The 20,203-nt window shown below is 38.4% G+C and overlaps 1 protein-coding gene across 2 annotated transcripts; it reads right to left on the reverse strand.

The window, feature by feature from the left end:
* Positions 1-174: 174 nt before the first annotated feature.
* Positions 175-19,907, reverse strand: pbrm1 (polybromo 1). 2 transcript variants are annotated; one of them, XM_041782906.1, is made up of 30 exons: positions 19,810-19,907; positions 18,165-18,314; positions 17,938-18,035; positions 17,671-17,818; positions 17,424-17,573; positions 14,509-14,625; positions 14,355-14,423; positions 14,168-14,266; positions 14,003-14,088; positions 13,830-13,915; positions 13,486-13,702; positions 11,258-11,399; positions 11,086-11,180; positions 10,712-10,991; positions 10,297-10,402; positions 7,620-8,259; positions 7,322-7,533; positions 7,040-7,225; positions 5,626-5,783; positions 5,293-5,544; positions 5,052-5,197; positions 4,294-4,451; positions 4,020-4,203; positions 3,573-3,774; positions 3,265-3,466; positions 3,012-3,164; positions 2,058-2,216; positions 1,637-1,683; positions 820-1,033; positions 175-603 (listed from the first exon to the last, which is right to left on the reverse strand). In XM_041782906.1, exons 2-30 carry the CDS (start codon positions 18,303-18,305, stop codon positions 440-442), a joined length of 4,911 nt encoding a protein of 1,636 aa, XP_041638840.1. In that variant the 5' UTR covers positions 18,306-18,314; positions 19,810-19,907; the 3' UTR covers positions 175-439. The 2 variants fall into 2 exon arrangements, with proteins under 2 accessions (XP_041638840.1, XP_041638839.1); XM_041782905.1 differs by having other exon boundaries at positions 5,052-5,218.
* Between the last annotated feature and the right edge of the window lie 296 nt (positions 19,908-20,203).

Consider the following 20,203-nt stretch of genomic DNA (forward strand, 5'->3'; position numbering starts at 1 on the left):
CAGGCAGTGTCACAAAAGTATTTACTATAAATTATCATCGATTTTGTTTTTATTTAAGCCAGTGACCATTTCCACAATATAACCTCTTGTGTTAACTCAAGGCTTTATAAAGATGCTCAAGTTATAACTATCAAGTGATATCTTAATAGAGTTCAAAAGCTGGCAGACTCTTTGAGGTAGACAAAAAGCCATTTTTTCTTCACATTTAATCGTGAAAGCATGAAGGCAATCATCACAGAATGACAATCTTAAACAATAATGCACTTGGAACGGTTCATCTTAAATGTTAAACAAAAAATCATCTTCAACACAGAGATCAGCTGTAATGACTACAAACACATTTTTTTAAACACAACATAAAGTAAACACTTTTAGTGAGCTTAATCCTCTTCCTGTCTCACAGGTACAGAGGGAACAGAGGCTCAGGATTATGAGCATGCTACAGATTGTGCGTCTGTCGAATGTTTAAGGTGTCTCGCAGCATCAGGTCACGGAGGCGCCAAAGTGCATCTGCCATTGTCTTGTGGGCCCCTTTACTCTTCAGCCAGTGGGATGGTAGTCTGCTCTCCTGCTCTTTTGTCAGACGCACATCCTGTTTTTGAACTGAAAGTGCACAAATAAAGCATTAAAAGTACAAGTGCTAAGATTTCATCATTTCAATAAAATTATTAATCACATATTGGGACTGATGAAAGTGATGTTTATGTTTCTTTGAGGTTATATACATCTATACATAAATACAAAAAATATATTAAAATCTAAAAAAACTAGGGTAGCCCATTTAATCACCATTTTTAACTGATTTTAATGAATATTAACCTGAAAGAGTTTGGTCCCACTTGCTGATGGTAGAGGACTCTGCAGTGAGGCCCTCGATGTATTTGAGGTATGCCTCAGAGTGGAGCAGCCGCTGAGTTTTGGCTGGCGGGGATACAAACACTGGGGTGGAAGGCTGCTGGAGGGCAGGTGATCCCATGTGGCCTTGTCCTGGATAGGGTGGTGGTGCCTGCTGCCCTGAGCTCAGCACACCCATCTAACAGACAAATTATAATAACTGTAATATTTAGCACTGAATTCTTTATTTATTTCACATAAGAATACCCAAAGCATGCTTTCTTATTCAGTCCTAATAAAGAGGTACTGCAGTTTTAAATTCAAATGTCACAGAGTTACATATGTTCATTTGTATTTGTTAGCTGGGGTTTTGAGGATGAGATAGGCCATCAAAGCAATAAGGGGTTAAGTGACAGGCCAGAGGAGGGGAAACCAAGACTGGTGCACCGTAATGGGCACAAACACACCTTCTAAAAACTTCAACAATGCTTGGACTATTTGCTCTAAATATTATATAGACTTTTTGAGAAACAAAATACCATAATGTAAGTTATAAAGCTATACCTTAAAAGCTCTAGGTCAACGCAATGCTGAGACATTATCTGAATGTTAAAGTAGCTAATACAAGACTCAAAAGTCTATCTTTGTCTGAATTCATTTTACTATAAAGGGGATTTTTAATTTTCTTGATATTATTCCTGAGTCTCATTTTAATCTCCAACACATTCAGTAGATCTGCACAAAGACAGCAAAATTTATTTAAATTTTGGTCCTATATACATTACAAAGCCTTACAGCTTACCTGGGATCCATGCGTGTTTCCAGTTCCACCTGCCACACCAGAGATCCCTGCAGTGATACAATCATGAGGGCATTACAACAACAAGCCAATTTTTGAAGGTGAGTATTACAAAATAATACCCAGAGTCCAAAAATTGAATTAACAGGTTTCATTACAATCCCATTCCAACAACTATGACTTTCAAGTATGTATATGTTGATTAAACCCTCAGGTTTCAGCATTTTACTAATTGTTTTGATAAGATTACTGGTGATATGCAGAGCTAATAACAAAGCTCCAGTTGAGGCTTTATCTGCCCAACCGACTTGTTATCATCTAAAAAACCTCAGCCTATTGGTACAGGTAGCCCCTCCAGCAAGTCAGACTAGTAGACAGGAAGCAACTGCATGGGATGGTGGGGTGATTTTGACATTGCTCTTACCAAAGTATGGCATTCCAGGAAGCCCAGGTATAATGGGCAGGAGATGCTGGGGGAAAACAGGCACCCCTGTGTGGTGTAGTGGTATGCTGGTCATACTAAGCATGCTGTTAATGTGGCCTCTCGTGGGTATCAGAGCTGACCTGTATCCCCCCATCATACCTTGTTAGGAAGGAGAGGTGGTAGCACAAGACAGCAACATGCATCAGTCATGCATCCACTACTTCACTATCAAGCATAGAGAAATATCGTCATATATATCAGACTATTCAATCTGTGGCTAAGACATTCATTATCTCTGTTGAGCCCTTTGATCATTTCTAAAAAAAAGTTGAATATTATTAAAAAGGCATATTTTAAAGAATTTATCCATACTATTTAAGCTGAGAGTATTTGGAAGAGTATACTTGTATAGAAAAAGACAAATGCAACATTGGGTTTATTAGAAAGCAACCTATTATCCCTACATATTGACATGTCAATGTTTAAAAAATTAAAACTTCTAGCTCCAGAGATCTGATTTAGGAAACAAATTTCCAGTCCGAGACGTCACCTTTAGCCCTTCTAAAGCAGAAACTTAATAAGTCTGATACATATGCTTTCATTGAATCTACAGATCATTATGATAGACTAGAATGAAAATGAAAGCCACACAAACAAACAGAACGGTAAACAGATACATATGCTCTACTGTCAGGCACTAATTCATTCATTATTGTTAAATGGTGCACAGCTAAACATTCTGCTTCATGATCTACATCAACACAGAGAACAAAGAGTAGTGTACAACAGTCCAGGTGTGGGATCTATAAACGATGTCAGAGGCATCACAAACACAAACATGCTGGCATGGGTGTGATCAGAAAACTAAAAAATGTTAACAAATCTAGCAGTTCAGCTTCATTTTTCAGCCTTCTAGTGTACACTGGGGATCCATCTGCATCTATGAGGGGTTACCTGACACAGGCGTCATGCTGGGATTTAGCATCCCCATGGGGGTTGGGGGAGGCACCACCCCCATCAGAGCCCCTACTGGGGTACCTGCTCTAGGGGACGTCTGATGATGAGCCCTCTCGCGCTCCTGCTGCTCAGCCACTTTAGCTGCTCGCTCTGTAGAACAAATAGGACAAAAGGAGATAAAGATCCCGATTCTTGGAATATAGACAACTGAAGCAAGCCTAGAATTTCATTTTTAAAAAGTTCTGCTCACCTTCATATTCAGCTTTCTTTGAGCCCTCCAGATTCCTCCACTCTGTGCCAACGAGGCGGCTCAGCTCCCCAAAGGAGAAGTCTGGGTGCTGGGCTTTGATGACCGCTCGCATCTCACTGCTGAACAGGATGTAGCCGCTCATGTTGATCTTCCGCTTTGAACCCTCTTTCTTTGAGAGCCCCTTTATGGATTTTGGTGTGGACTGCAACCAGTCACAGGAGATTGGCTCACATCAACTTTATGAATACATAACTTCTTGTAAGGTTGTTAGAGAAAGTGAGGTTTACATTTAAATACTTTCACCCTACCTGCGGAGGAGTGTAAGGCATGATGTCCATGTCACTGGACATAGATGATTGCATCTGAGGAAGAGATGTGTCTCCGAGCTCGCCATCATCGTCCCCAAGATCCTCTAACTCTTCATCCGTCATATCAGCAAATTTAGCCTCCAGTTCTTCTATTTTCCTGTCCAGGAGAGGAGATGGCTCCTTCTGGGGCACAATGAGCTTCCTGTAGAGTACAATCAGAGGAACAAACTGTGCCAATTTCTCACCTTTTGAAAAAAACCATTATTTTTAGAAGGACTGACTGCTATACTTTAAGTTACTATTTCATTTAAATTAAAACCACGAATGGAAAATCACAAAGGAAAAAAATAAATAAAATAACAGATATTTTTCGGTATTATGGATTTGTGTATTTTCTGTCCTTTTTTAAACAAGGTGTTTTTTTCCAAGAATGAGGGAGTTTTTCACCTAAAGTAGTAGATTTCATCCTCCACTACTTTCCCTGAGAGAGAAAAGCGCTTAAGACCTTTAAACTTCTTCATCTGCTTTTCACTCTCTATGTAGCGGCTCTCACAGAGCAGAACGTTCTCCTCAGGCACTTCGGTTGGCCGACAGGACAGGTAGTCTTTGTATGACAACACCACACACTTCCCTGTGGAGCAACAAAACTGACTTAGTGAGCACATTTCATCACTTTCTGAATAAAAGTTGTTTTATAAAGTCCAGTCAGTCTGGAGGGCACCTATGATGCAGGTCATGGGGCAGGTCTCTTCCAGGTTGCTCAGGAACACTTCCTTCTTGTAGAACATCTTGGTGGGCTCGTGCTCCGTTTCCTCTGGATGGATGAAAATTGGACCAAAGAAGTAGCCGGCTCCATCTCTCATCCACATTTTCTCAATCCTATTCAATGAAATGTAAAAAAACAAGTTGCACAGAATACATCATAAAGCTGCAAGGTTATAATCATTTAGAATTTTTTTTATTGATTTTCATCGTATTTTGAGATTTTCTTTACAACTTTCATTTACTTTTATTCAGCTTTTGACACTTGCTTGTAAATGTAGTTTCTATTTCATCAAAATATTTAAGTTTGTTTTAGTTTTTAGCATTAGTGTCAGCCGATTTTTAATAACTGACCATTGTCAGGAACAAGACAAAAGAGTAATAAATAGTATTTTAAATAAAACACAAAACACAATACCAATTTCAAGCATGTATTCAAAAGCTAAACAACCACAAATATCTGCATAAGACTCCGCATGATTGTGAAAAAAATGTACAGATGAAACCCAGACAATTTCTCTGTAATTTCAGCTTATTTTAGTTTGTTTTTCATACGGTTTTGGTTAGTTCATTTTAACATATCTATATTTCTGTTACAGAGATTTTTTTTTCTTTTTAGAAAAAAAAAACCAAACGGTTTTCTTTAAATGTCTGGTAATGCTTATCTCTTCCAGCCATCAAAATACAGCTGATAGCACTGTTCGATATTTACTGTACCTGCCCACTCGGTGGCGCACCAGTCCATGTGAACCAATGTAAACATAGTCTCCCACTTTAAGCCACAGATTGTTGTAGCTGAGCTGTTCGTAGTATTGACATCCTGGCTCCCCGTTGGTCATTTCCATTGGAACATCCTCCCTCTCCTGCAGACACACATGATTTTCCTGAAAACAGTTTTTGTTATTTTACCTGTACTCTGGTTGATTTTGTAGGAAATCAAACAACAACATGTGTTCACCTTTTCTATAATAACATCTGTTATTTTGCTTTCATCAGTTGTCTCCGGTGGTTTCTCCTCTTGTTTGGGGGCAAACATGGACGCCACACGGACGACAGGCAGTGGGACCTCTCTGGGAAGAAAGCGGACTGAGCTCAAGGGCATGGTCCACATCTTGATCTTCTTGAAGGACTTGGACTTGGCAGAGTAGCGAGACTCACACACATAAACATCCTCGGCTCTGAAGCCCTCTGGGTGAAGTTTGAAGTACTCCTTGAATCCAACACAACATGGACATTTGTTTGACACACAGTACAACAACAAATACTTAAAATGTAACAATAAAGCACTCACCTTTACAAACATGACCACACATTTTCCCAGAATTTTGCTAACAGGAGCTTTGTTGTAATAGTCGCTCTTAAAAACTTCTTTTTCCAGGAACTTCCTCGTGGCAAGATGAAATGTTTCATTTGGCCGATAGAACCAGCAGCCGTAAAGCCACTTCTCACCTGAATGAATTAAAACTATCATCAACAAAAAGTATTGGAGCGTATCAACTCTGTTATTTCATGTTTCCTTGTTCCTGGATCCTTGCTTCAGCTGGAATTTGCTTAGTTTTCTCATGATATGTGATTTCCCTTTTTAAGTTTCAATGGATTTTATATGAGTTACATTTCTATTTCAGACATTTTTTTAACTGTACATAAAGATGGACAACATGCCTCAACCTCCTCCTTCCATGATGGGTGTTGACATATGCATTTGGTCAGAGTATGTGCAGTGAGGATCAGCTGGAAGTAATAATGTTAAACTGCTGTCACAAATGAAAAATAATGTATTGATAAGTTGGCAAACATCCCTCCTGTTGAGACACTCCACAGCAGAACAGATTCTTGGGTCTCTCTGAACCAGACAATTAAATCATCTATCACTGTCTGGTAGATGCTTTGCTTTATAGACAAATATTTAGATACTTGTCTATAAAGATGGGTAATTGTAAGATACTGTTAAATTAGAGCTGATCTGTCAGAGTGGACATTGTTCTGCCTGTTGTTGTTGTCACCATAAATTGTTTTACTTGTCTGCCAGCCTGCTGATAGATGATTAGGTAATACAGCTCGGACTACAACTGTACTAAAAATAGAAACATGAGCACCTAACACAGTGAAAATCCACCTTAAATAGAGAATAGAAATACGCTGACTCTTGTGTTAGTGTTTGTAATGCTTCCTCTCACTGTTTCCCATGCACTATGTCCTGGTGTTATACAGCCTTACATAAGCCTCATTCCTCAACAGAGCTATCAATCATGGCATGCCATGTCTCAGCTTTTAGCATGGAGGAGCCAGGGTTTATGACCTACGCTGCAGCCGGTCAGTTTAGGGAAGCTCTAAATCATTTGGCTTTGCTTAGAGCAAGAGTTGCACTGTCCATTCTTTATATAGTCATGATTTCGACAGAAAATATCATAAAATATAGAATTCATATATAGAAATAATAATTTCAAATGTTAATATATAAAATGTCCATTAATAAAAGAGCAAACAACAAATAAATCATATAAATGTATTATATTGTGAAAATAATTGTGTCCCTTAAGATGAAAAAAAGTCAACTAATTATAAATACACAAATCTTGTTAGAATCCAGCTGAAGAGTCTAGGGATAGGACCTTTACCTTACAGATACTGAACAAGATCTAGCAGGAAATATAAACATGCCTACCTTTTAAATAAACAATGATTATCTTTAACAAATGACTGACCTGTGTCATCCTGCCACAGGCGTTCAATGTAGATGATATGAGGCTGAAGATTTGGCTCTGCAGGTTCCACATACACATAGTCTCCCACATGGTACATGCTGTCTTTGAAGCTGCAGTCCTGACTGTATGTTCGCTGCAGGCTGGACTGCCACAGTCCTCCAACAGAGTCTTCTCTCTTCTCTGCTTCTGGGAATTCAAAACTAACTCAGTAAAACTAATATATAACTGTGCATGACAGAACCTCTGTATGCTATGATCTTTGATATAAACTGAACCAATTACCCCTTTTTTCCTCTTCCCTCTTGATTTTGTCTTCCTCAAACTCCTTGGGAAGCTTTTCTTTCTTCTCCTTCTCCACATCGCTGTGCAGATGTTTAGATGTGTAGCTGAGAGCAGGAGACATTAGGATCTCTCCATTCTTACATAGCTCATCTCTGATGCGAATAAAGAATTGTTGCAGCTCCACAGCGTCTTCAAAGATCTCTGAATCCGTCCTGTCATAAAGAGGTGTGGTAAGGTAACTTTAACTTTTTTGGAGTACAATAATATGATGATTTTTGCACAGCATGCTAGACATTACCTATTCAATCGTCTGGCCTTTTCCAGCACCTCAAACATGTGGTCCTGAAACACATCCAACCTCTTATAGCGCCCTCGATCAACATTAGTCCTGATAATCTCAAAATTGAGTCCTGGCTTGTCAGGATTTGCCGGATCTAAGGCGGGAATCTCTGCAAGTGAATCGCTGTAGCAACGACCTTCATCATCTTGGTGACCAAGCACAGAGACAAACAGGCTCCGAATGAGTTCCTGAATGAGGCGAGGTACATCTGGCACATGGGCATCATCACCTCCCTCCAGGTCCCGCCTGGTCTCCAGCAGCACCCTGTGCAGCACAAGGGCATCACGGTAAATCAGAGACTCTGGCTCATTGTATGTGCAGGCGTTGTTAAACATGAGCACCAAGTCCTCCACTAGTGCATCCACATCCTGGTACTTGTTCGCCATCATGTGGCTCTTGATTTTCTCCATGTCCACAGGTTTCTTGATGGCGATGTAGTAATCAGGGAGCTCAGCCCGAGACGGCAAGCGAAGGAAGATGGTGCTGAGGCGACGGCCCCGTTTGTCTGTGTAGTTCTTCACTGCTTCATAAAGCTCATTCAGTTTCTGCTGTAGAGGTGTTAGGTACTTGGACTTCTTCAGTGTGATGTTGTTCTTTCCTGCAATGAAATTAATCAGATTGTTTTTTTTTAATGGAATACTTTTGATGACTACATATAAATCCAACTAAAGCTCATAAATTAAGATTTGAAATTAACTTTTAGATTCACTGGTCAAGGTGGTGGGTAAATTAAAAATTCACCCAAAGATGTTTTTCAGCAGCCAAAAAACAAGCTGTGTTTTGTGATGGATACATTTCTTTCAGGACACCTTATAATTGGCAGCGCATCTCTGTGTCTGTCTGTATCTATTTGTACACCACCTCATTGCTCCAGTTGTCCTTTATACGTCTCAGAGGACTTCTTGGTGTACTGGTTTGAAACAGTCGCCATAAAAAAAATCTGAAATATATACAGATTTCAATAAAATCCTAAACTGTTGCATCACATCATCATTCAGGACCATCCTGTGGTCCACTTTGTCTGAAAACATGGTCTTCTGATGTGCTGATGTAAGGTGAGCCTACTGCATCCCTTCCTGTTTGTACAGGTCCTAAGCTGCTGTGTTTGTCATAGCATCAGTTGAGCTAAAGCTAGCGGCAGTTCTCTTAGCCTCCCTTTCCTCTTCAAATGCAACTCAGCATAGCCTAGCTTAGCTTATTTATTTATTTATTACAAGGGACAATGTGCATTAATGAACATGGACATGTAAAAGTGCCAGATTGTAGCCATAGGCTAATTTCCATCTGTAGTCCCCAGCAGGTTGATGGTATATACAACAAAGAATACATTAAAATCTACATAAAATCAGACAACATCAAGATATCAGACAACATAAACAGTACAAAAAAATTTAAAGACCCAAATATAACACTTTAGTGTAGCACTTAGCCTAGCTATGGCTTCTCTCTCCGCCTCCGCCTCTCCTGCTCTCTTTTGCCCGTTGTGACAAATTTTCGTTTTCCCCACCCTCCTTTACTGATAATGGTACTTGTTTCATTTTCGTAACAATCTATTATTTTCTTATTAGATCACAGATATTTAGATAAGCACACTTGTAAAAAAAAAAAAAAAAATTTGAAATGAGACCTATGTACTCTGCCTTTGTTGTAAAAATTAAGTCCATCCCCTGGATCTGCCCCTGTCAATTAATTTCATCATTGCTAAAAATAGAAAACAAATAATTGTCTGTGACTAACAAATCTACCAAAGCAATTTTTTTCTTATTTGAGCTCAGACAAGATGCAAAAGGGAATATCTGCCCTCCTTTGGCCCTTTGTCTCAAGCCGGACCCTTTGCATAATCCATCTAAAAGATGCACACACCTGCACTTACGCACTCACACACCTAATGTAGATTTACCACTTGGGAAGGAATGGAGAAAAATTTCTACAAAAAAATATCTCAGCGCCATGATAAGGACTCATGATAGGGACATCATGAGGGGAAAAATCTGAGAACAGCTTGTTTAAGCACACATTTTCTGATTCGTAGGGGGATTGCAGACAGGCAAGGGGCACATATTTTTTCCAGAAAAGCCTGAAAAGGGGATTTTTGCATAATATGTGACCTAAGCTAATCAGATTCTGCCACAACCTTGTTTGACAATTCATCATGCACCTGTCAGATTTATTCTGTCATTGTCTCCTTCAGTCAGCTTGTCGTTTCAGCATGGACACTGCAACCCTCCTCCACCCCAGCCACCTTCATTCAGTTCATCAGCATCTAGTCCAGATCTCACAGGTCTTCTGCTCATCTGATCCTGCATCCCTCATCGACACCACCAGTGTCTAGACTCCATAGGGGGGTAACCTATTCCTTCCTTTGGCTCACTACCCCTTCAAGTACATAAAGTCATTACAAGGAGTCTAATTGCCAGAGACATTGCACTTTCTTTCATATGTAAAATAAAATGTTGTTAAACTCGTATTAAGTCTCTACTGATTGAATTAAATTAGAAAGGAGAATTGAGGAGTCCTCCAAGGTTACAAAAAAAGGCCAAGTGTTTGCCAGGGGAGTGACTTTTAAAATGGCTTGTGACAAAGATTTTTTTTTCCTTGAGTGTTAGAGGGGGATGGGGTTGGACAGATGACTTACGTATTTTCAACTTTGGTGACATCATATCATCATCATCTGTTGCAGGCCCAAGATCCTTGCGTCTGTCTTTCATGATCTTCTCTAGGACGTCCGCATCATTGTAAACCTTTAACACAACAAAAAATTCACCAGTGAGCAGCTCCTGGTTCCTGGAAGAAGCGTCTCTGTAGTTTTGAGCTTTTTTCAGAGATACACTTCTGAAAATTTCAGACAATATGAGGACAGGCTGCCCCTAAAATATCCCTTCTTTAAGAGCATAAGTAAAAGCTCAAATTAATTTCCTTTATGGTAAATGTTTCCCCAGATTTACATTTTGAAATTGATCAAGGAACAAAAGACTTCAAGCATTTTATGAACATTATGTAACATGACATTAGTTTGCTGTAAGGTAGATACAAATACCATCAGATGGTACCTGTGAGCCTTCTTCATTGTAGTGTCGAGCATTGCGGAACATCAGTTTCATATCCTCCACCATTGCATCTTCAGTCATGTATTTGTCTGAGCGGATGTTGTGTTCAATGGTCCTGAGGTCCATGGGTTCCAGGATGACCTTGTAGTAGTCAGGATAGTCCTTCTTGGAGGGCTTCACCATAAAGAGGTCACACAGCCTGCGACCTGTGCCAGCTTCTCGTGCCTCAGTCACAGACACTAGGAGTGCTTTCATTCGATTTTTCTTTGTGTTCTTTTTGTGACTGGAAACAAAATAAAATTCACCTTTACTCTTTCTTAATGACCAAAAATGAAGAAAATAACCGCAGACTGTTGAGTGAATAAAATGTGGCAGACCTTTTTCTTTTAGTGCTACTGGTGTCAGAGGTGGCAGATGAGAGCATGCTGTCTCCATCATCGTCATCTCGCTGTAAAAGCTCCTTCCTCTTTATCTAGACAGATAATAGATTAATTGTTAAAATGCTTCTTAAAATACATAACACTAAGACAAAGTCACAGCTAGACTGACCTGCTGAATCTGCTGGAGTTTGAGTGCTCGCTTGTAGATGGACGAATGAGGAACATTGTAGCGTTTGGCATTCTCAAACATCAGCGTCAGGTCAGAGTCAACGTGCTCGACACCCTCATACTCATTGTTCTTCATCTTGTTCCTGTGGGGAATTATGGGCTCTCACATTTGGGAAGGAGGGCACAGAAATACTGAACTGTACAGTGAGTGTGGGCAGAAAATAAAAGAGAGAGAGTGTTGGTGAAGCAAAATAAAAGAACAAACTGATAAAAACATGGAAAATTACAGAAAAAAGTGGAGACAGAACGGGTATCTATGCAGGTTGTATGAAATGTTATATTATTGCCACCAACCTTTCCATGGCATATTGTGAGGCATTTATTGATCAAGTTACTTAATGTAGAGACAGTTCATTTAATCAAACTTGCTCAGCTGACTGAAACATACTCTTAAGATTGACACTCAGTTCTGTAAAACATTTGTTCTCAACTGGCCAGACATGAGAACCCATCTCCACCTCTTGAGGAAAAATCTGGACCCAAATTCTTCAAAATGTTCAACCACTTAAATGGTTTTAATGAAAATTGTTAAAGTTTGGACCTTAAATGGAACATAAGAAGATGGGACAAATAAATGTGTTTTAAAAAGCTCATCATTACAGAAGGACAAGTGTGGATACATCGTACTCTACTCCATGTTTTCCCAAGACAGCCTGGAAACTTGGTAATTTCTTGAGGAATTTGCTAATTATCTTGGGAAAACCAGCTCTGTTATTCAGCAAAAGGAGATAAATAGTTGAAATCTTGAGAAAAAGACTGAAATTTAGTTGCCATCACAGGAAAACCATAAAAATGTATAGATGTTTTGTATGTCCACTTATGGATTTCATACATCATAAAGTCTTACCACATATTTTTTTCATGGCACAGCTTTGTAAACCAGTTTGGGTCCTGACCCACCAGCTGAGAATCATTGCTCTAAGACATTTGGAGACAGTTATCTTGAATTATTTCAGCTCAGTATGTTCCCTCACTATTGTTCAATAGGTTTGTTTCAAATGTTTTAATGAAACTTTTTTTGTAACTTTCTATTATTGTAAAGAAGAGAAATCTGAGTGGTTATCCCTTTTTAAAGCTGTTTAATTTAAAGACATTGTCCCAAAGTAATATGCTTCTAACTATGAGAAATTGTGAAAATTAACTGGTACATAAGTGCATAAGAAAATACTTTTTTTTTCTCTGTTTTTATGGGTCAGATTGTTCCCTATTTTTCTAATTACTTTTCTGAATAAATCACTCTAAATGGAGGGGGAGCTCTCATGTAGGTTTCTGAGGAAGAGAACATTGCCCAACTCCTGAATTTAACCTTTTTTTGATGTTTGTGTTTGGAAAAAAAATAGGAGATACTCAGGAAAAAAGCCTTTGGAAGGTCAGCCTGGTTAGCAGCAACTGCATGCAGGTCAGAGCTTCTGCCTCAGCTGGGGTTTTGTTTGTTTACAAATGAAAAGGAATGTAAACAAACAGTGGGAAAAAATACTACTCAGAAAATTACAGACCAAGAATTTTTTTTTACAATAATATATCTTGTAATTCTGTGGTAGTAATGTCACCCATTCCAAAGAATAGAGTTTTTTATGCTCTTTGCTTCCTTGGTAATCCATCCTCCTTTTTCAAATTAATTTATAAGAAAATACAAAAATATTGAAAATATATTATTTCACAAATTTTGTTGATTGTTGATTAAAATATAAAATTGATTTAAATAAAGAATACACAATGAACTCAAGTGTTGAACTCTTGTATTGAAACCACTGGGTCAGGAATGATTATGTAGAAGCTGTACTTAATATGAACATGAGTATGAAATTGGTCCTGATTTTTATGCAGCATTGTTACAACACTAGATTTTTTTAACATATCAAACAGTATTAATACGTTCTTTATACCATTTTAACAAAAATCCAAGTCCTAGTCACACAAAACTTGTTTTTTATTACCAAATATGCCAGCAAACTCCTGCACACTGTCTAAATTATACCAGTGCATTTGTAATGTATGGGTGAAAAACATTCACAAAGTATTTGTGTATTTAATTGACTTATTTCCCTATATGCACCTGTCTATTTGGGTTTTTTTTTTTCAGTACTATCGATGATTAAAATTCAGATTTTATTCTGTGGACAGACATATGACAGACACAGATTAAGATTAGTGTTAGTTCTGTCATACTTTATCTGATGGAGGCAGATGGGTTGACTGATCTGGTGGTAGTAGTCAGGGTAGTCCTTCCTGGAGGGCAGCTGCAGGAAAGGCTCAGAGATCAGCTGGCCCTGGCTGTTTCTTGCACCCCGCACAGCTTCGTACAGCTGAAAGATGGGATTACTCATGTCCATGTTCGAAGTCAGACTCTCTGCCTCAGATTCCCCTTCGTCATAGTGCACAGAACCTGAGAAAAACAGGAAGAGATAAACAAATAATGATGCAACCATCAAATAAAGCCCTTCTGTGTTTGCAGCATCTTCATCAAAGCACAGTCTGCAGCATGAAATGCAAATAATGAAATGAAGGCGTACCAGAGAGGATGCCCTCCTCGTCACTTTCATACTGTAGAGCCATGGTGATAGCAGAGAGGCGGTCTCCCTGTGCAGATCTTCTATTCCTAAAAGAGACAGACAGAAGATCAGGGATAGCAGCACTGTTAAGATTAATAACAGTGATGCACTGAGCTCAGCAGTGCCTCTTTTACCTGATCCGTATGCTGGATTTGATTGGTTCTCCATGTTCCATCTCAGACTTCTTTTGTGCAAAAATCTTTTTGATGGTGTTTGCATCCTGGAACACATAAGTAGGTCAAAGGTTTGTTTATCTGCTCATGATCCAGTTTTAATCATATTTTAAATAAGCCATTCACCTTGAACACTTGTGATCCAGGCTCATTGTAAGTTTTAGCATTCTTAACCAGCAAATCGACATCTTTAGCCATGGCATTGACACTCCTGTAGTGGCCCAACTGAAAGCAAAAACATGAATATTAAATTTTATAAGCACATTTTTGGACATTAATTTAGATTTCTAATTTTGGAGGTGCAAAAGAATACCTGAATCTTTTGAGCGATGATTTTCAGATCTATTGGTTCCTTTATGATGGCATAATAATCAGGGTATTGCTAAAAGTAGAAAAGCAAACTACCAGTCAAAGCCGTTGTTTATTTAGACGATTTTTCCTAAAAATTATACAGTAGGTGCTCATACCATTTTGGAGGGAAGCTTCTGGAAAAGTTCGCTGACCAGACGGCCAGTGGGCTCAATGTAAGACACCACAGCATCAAGGAGTTGCTCAAGGACGTCTTTCAAGAAGGTAGGTGCACTCTGTCATAAACAAGAGATCAGAGTTCTTAAAAAAATACTGACATAGTAAAATATTATAGTCATTACTGGTACTATACAATTACTGAAGTGCTGGTGCCAAATATCAAGATTTTAATTATGAAACATTACCTCACTTTAAATTAATTTCACTGCCAATTTCACTCATGGCATCACTACTTTATGAGTCAACATGGTAGTGCTTTTAACACAAAGGGGGGTAATATGAATGGAAGTCAAACAGACAAGTTGCAAAGTAATAAAATAAGCAGAAGATGGCAGGATAATGCTGATAACAGTTGAAACTAAGACATACAGTGCCTATAAAAGTTATTTTCCCCCTTGGATGTTTTACCCTTTTATTGATTTTATAAATTAATTATGGTCAATATAATGAGGTTGCTTGAAAAATAATCTTTTTAATGTTAAAGGAGAACAGATTTCTACAAAGTAATGTCAATTAAATAAAAATATGTGAGGCAAAATAAGTGACTGTATAAATACCACCCCCCCTATTCAAGTCAGTATTTAGTATATCCACCTTTGGCTGTAATCAAAGCACTAAGTCTGTGTGGATAGGTCTCGGTCAGGCTTGCACATCTGGACACTACAATTTTACTCCATTCTTCTTTGCAAAACTACTGAAGCTCTGTCAGGTTTATAGGGCGTGAACAGCCGTTTCGAGTCCAGCCACAAATTCTCTATTAGACTGAGATCTGGGCTTTGACTTGGCTGCTCAGGAACATTCACCTTGTTTATTTAAACCATTTCTGTGTAGCTTTTGCTGTATGCTTTGGGTCATTGTCTTGCTGGAAAATAGATCTTCTCCCAAGCTGTAGCTCTCTTGCAGACTGAATTAGATTATCCTCTAGGATTTTCCTATATTTTGCCACATTTATTTTACCCTGTACCTTTACAAGCCTTCTAGGACAGGCTGTCAAGAAGCATCCCCACAGTATGATGCTGCCACCACCATGGTTCACAGTGGGGATGGTGTGTTTGTGGTGATGTGCAGTGTTCGGTGTCCGCCAAATGTAGCATCTTGTCTGATGGCCAAAAAGTACCATTTTGGTCTCATCAGACCAAAGAACTTTCTACCACTTGACCACGTAGTCTGTCTTTGGGTGAACTCTAGTTGAGATTTAATATGAGTTTTCTTCAGAGGCTTGCTCTTTGATCCTTTCCCTTAAAGCTTTGACTGGGGAAGAACCCAGCCAATAGTTATTGTATGCAGAGTCTCTCCCATCTCAGCTGTCTATAAATCATCAGAGTAGTCATAGGTGTCTTGGTAGATTCTCTCACTGGTCTCCTTCTTGCATCGTCACTCAGTTTGTGTGGATGGTCTGATCTAGGCAGATTTACACAGGTGCCATATTCATTCCACTTCTTGATAATGGATTTAACTGATGTCCAGGGGATGTTCTTGGAATTTTTTCTGTATCCATCCTCTGACTTATACTTTTCAATAACCTTTTCTCTGGAATGTTCTTTTGTCGTCATGATGTAATGGTAGCCAGTAATACTGATTAACCAGTGACTGGACCTTCCAGACACAGTTGTCTGTCTACAATCACTTAAGACACATTCACTGCACTTAGGTAAGCCCCATTTCACTAACTGTGAGACTACAAGCACCAACTGGTTGGACCTCTGTTGAATTTTTTGTATTTTTTTGTATCTAACCTTTATTTAACCAGATTATTTCCCATTGAGATACAAAAATCTCTTTTACAAGGGAGACTCGGCCAAGACAGCAGCATATTAGGTAGGTAGGAATTAGGTCAGTCACTTTGATGTGGGAGAATATTTATGCAATCTCTTATTTTACTTTACATATTTTTATTCAATTGACATTACATTGTGTTTTCTCTTCAACATAAAAGATTTTTTTTGGTTTCTTTTCTTAAACTAGCCAAATTATATTGACCATGTTAGATTCATAAAAGCATTAACAAGGTAAAACATCCATAGGGGATAATACTTTTTATAGGCACTGTAATTGCAATGAATAAATAAAAAATCCAGATTCCAGCACTCTACCTTTTAAGGGTCCTTTTCAGTTTCATGATGCACTATTACATGATTGTCTTGTTATCAAAGAATAGTTGTAAGATGATATTGTTATAAGCATAAGACAGGTGTCACGTATCATATCGTACAGTATCGTATCGTATCATATCATATCACACTGTATGATGACCTATCAAAGATTAACATGTGATTTTCATCCCTGTTAAGATTTTGTTACAGATTTAAATCTATTAGGGCTATCTGTCAAACCAAAGAGCTTTATCTTAAGCATCATTGTGTAGTAATAAGCTTGATTAAATCAAAAATTGTAATTAACTAGAGGTATCGGTACCATTGTGTCCTTTTAAAATCATTAATGATAAAACCTCACATGACGAGCAACGGAGTATAACAATGTGAAAAAAGGAAGAATCTAAATAGTAAACTATTTTCACAAATATTTAAAGTTTGTTCATATCTGATTTATTTAGCCTTCATCATACAGGAATATTCCCCGTGAGATACATAATCTCTTATATCAGTGGAGTCCTGGCCACTTATGGCATTACATTTATGAAGCAACATCCTCACAGTCATTTTATTAAAAAAATATCAAACCATGTTGTCTGAAGGTCCTGAGTAGTATGTATTCAGTTTCAAAATAGTGTAACATTGTTGATTAAGATCCTGTGAATTGAATCAGTACAGTAGTACATGGATCCTATCTAAAAGATGGATATTATAAGCAGTGATGTATAAAGACATCTAATTTAATTTTTTAGGGTAATCACCTCATCCTCAGTTGACCCCCCAGGATTGTCTTGGGCATCATAGCAATCTTCATCATCCTCTTCATATTCCCCTCTCTGGACAAATTCATTCTTGGTCCGCAGATAAAGGTCCCATAGCTTACAGGCTGCCCTGTACTCAGGACTGTCAGACTAAACAGGCAAAAGAATACATATTAATGCAGAGGGATAGCCTGACTCATCATTTTTAGATGTATATAAACTTTTATCATATAGCATGTTATTTCACCTTGTAATATGCTTTTGCATTGCTGAATAACAGTTGAAAGTCACTAGTAAGTTGTTCAACATCGTCATACTCCTCCATCTTTAATTTCTGCTGGATCTTCATCATGTCAATAGGCTGAGACACCACATGGTAATAGTCTGGTTGATTCCTGTAAAAACAGCAAGCTTTTGTCTCTTTCTGACAATATGATTGGACTTAAGTTAATGGAAATTTTCAGGTTTAATATGTATATACGCACATTTGATGAGAGCTTTCCCATATCCTTACCTCCGTTTTGGGGCTCTGATGAAGAGCTCACACAGCATCCTACCCTGGTCATCCTTGTAATCTCTGATTGTGTTGTACAGTTCATGACATACAGCAATCTGCAAAGCAAGGATTAAACACTGAAAACGATCCACCTCATTTTAGTTTTCCACTGCTTAATCTGCATAGGTTTTATTATTCTGACAGTGACTTTAAAGCAAAACAATAACTGAAATTTGTAAAATTACAGGATCCACAGTTGGAATGTTTGAGGTCCTTCTCCTCTTTCTCCCAATTGAAGAGACTAACGATGATGTCTGGCTATCGTCAAAATCTCCTCCACTCACACTGCTAGAGGGGGATGTCGCCCTTCTCCTTTTCAACGCCATGATGAACCCCTGGGTGGAGGAAACAGTTTAGTATAAAAAACTAAGTCATAGGTATTTCTGGAATGGCAAAATAAACTTTATACAAGAGTATGGAATTTAGAAAGAGAGAATACTTTCAGAAAGGGGCCTGTTGGGGTCACAAAAGAACCTGATAGGGTTGTCATACATGCCTCAAGTGCTTCCTATCTTCAAAATAATATGATTCTTTTAAGATTACTTCTAGATAAAACTCATTGGGTTATTATTTGTATGGACTTTAAGTTTTCTTTTTTACAGTAGATATTATGCTTCAAAATAGGCAAAAGAGGCAGAAAGAGGAAGACAAAAAAACAGAAAATGTGGCAAGAGATGACATCCAAGTTACTTATTGTTCACATTCTTTGATACATTTTCCAAAACATAATTAAAACCCTGTAAGATAATCTAAGATTGTGTCGATTGTGGATGATGAATATTGTTGTCTTGTAGTAGTCAAGTAATATCGCTTTGCATTTCTGCTCACAGAAAATGTGACAAAAAAGGCTTTTTGCAGCATGCTGCAGGTCACTTAGTCTGACACCTACCCTGCTGCAGTGGTTACAGGAACAATATTACGTGCATCGAAGTCCCTGTAAAGTGAAATCCAAACTTTGTGTGTTAACATCTTAAGATCTGTTGGAATAAAGTTGCTGTAAACATGTGAAAATAATAAGAGCTATGTGTGACTGAAAATTTTATTTAGCCCATTAGAAAATTGTTCACTTCTTTCCTGGCTTGGTTTTATTTGAGCAGGGCAAATATATGAGCCCATGACATCACTGGTCTTGATGGGGAACCCCATCCTTCCAGGTGGGAGCCTGTTTTCTAACCTGTTAAGAACTCCTCACAGGAGCTTTAAGTGGTCATATTTCATTGTAACTTTAACTGTTGGGGAAGGGCAGAAACCCACTGGTCACTCATCACGACCAAGTCACCCAAAATGAACTTTAAACACATTTTTTTTATTTGAAGTTGGGTTAATGTCGACATTACCCCCTTTGAATGGCAACAACAATACTCCATGCAAAACTCAAGCATATTTTTTCGCACACTCCTGGTTTCATGCTGATCATTTCAGATGATAAAGATGACAACCACACCAGCGGATCATTACTGAATGTAATGTAATTTCTTTGTGCAGACGCTAATGATGAAGGCATGTCTGGAGCTTCAACCAACAAAAAATGTTGCCAGCTCCCTCTCATGTCACACAGGATCTGCGCACACATCAGCCGTTAGCTAGCTTAAAGGGCAGCAGCTGTCCACGGCGGTGTCACTCACCGTGGACAGGTACAGACCACAGACACATAACATTAGCCACGGTTAACGGCTGGCCTTCAACATCACCTAGTTTTACCGCCGAGACAAAGGCATCACTGTTAACTACGTCTAACCTTGCAAAGCTATCGTTAAAAAAATCCGTCGACACTTAATGAAAAATATTTAAGTTTGTATTTCGTCCCACTTGACACCGTTGCATGCTTACCTTCTGTGAGCACGTTACAAGACCCACAAAATGTTATCCATCAAGGAAACCAATCACTTATCAATTTTAGACAGAGAGACAGAAGTGTCGAGTTGGCGACAGTTGAAAAGTCGTTTCCGACTGTTCACCTTCAAAATAAAAGTTTAAATGTTGCCGTTTTAATTAATGAATTTGACGTCTGTGTCATTGTTGTTCTTTCTCTTTTATTTTATATGTTCATTGTTTGAAAGGGAGATTTCAAACGTTGGTCGAAATTGTATAGAGAAATCGCCTCCTTTGCGCAATTAAGACACACAGCACGAAGACAATGACAAACTAAGAGCACATCAAACTATTTACTTCCTGTTGGTTAAATTTAACTTCACACATCAAACTTACCAACCTCCTTGTTTTA

Source organism: Cheilinus undulatus, linkage group 3 (genome assembly GCF_018320785.1).
Source record: "Cheilinus undulatus linkage group 3, ASM1832078v1, whole genome shotgun sequence".
NCBI lineage: Eukaryota > Metazoa > Chordata > Actinopteri > Labriformes > Labridae > Cheilinus > Cheilinus undulatus.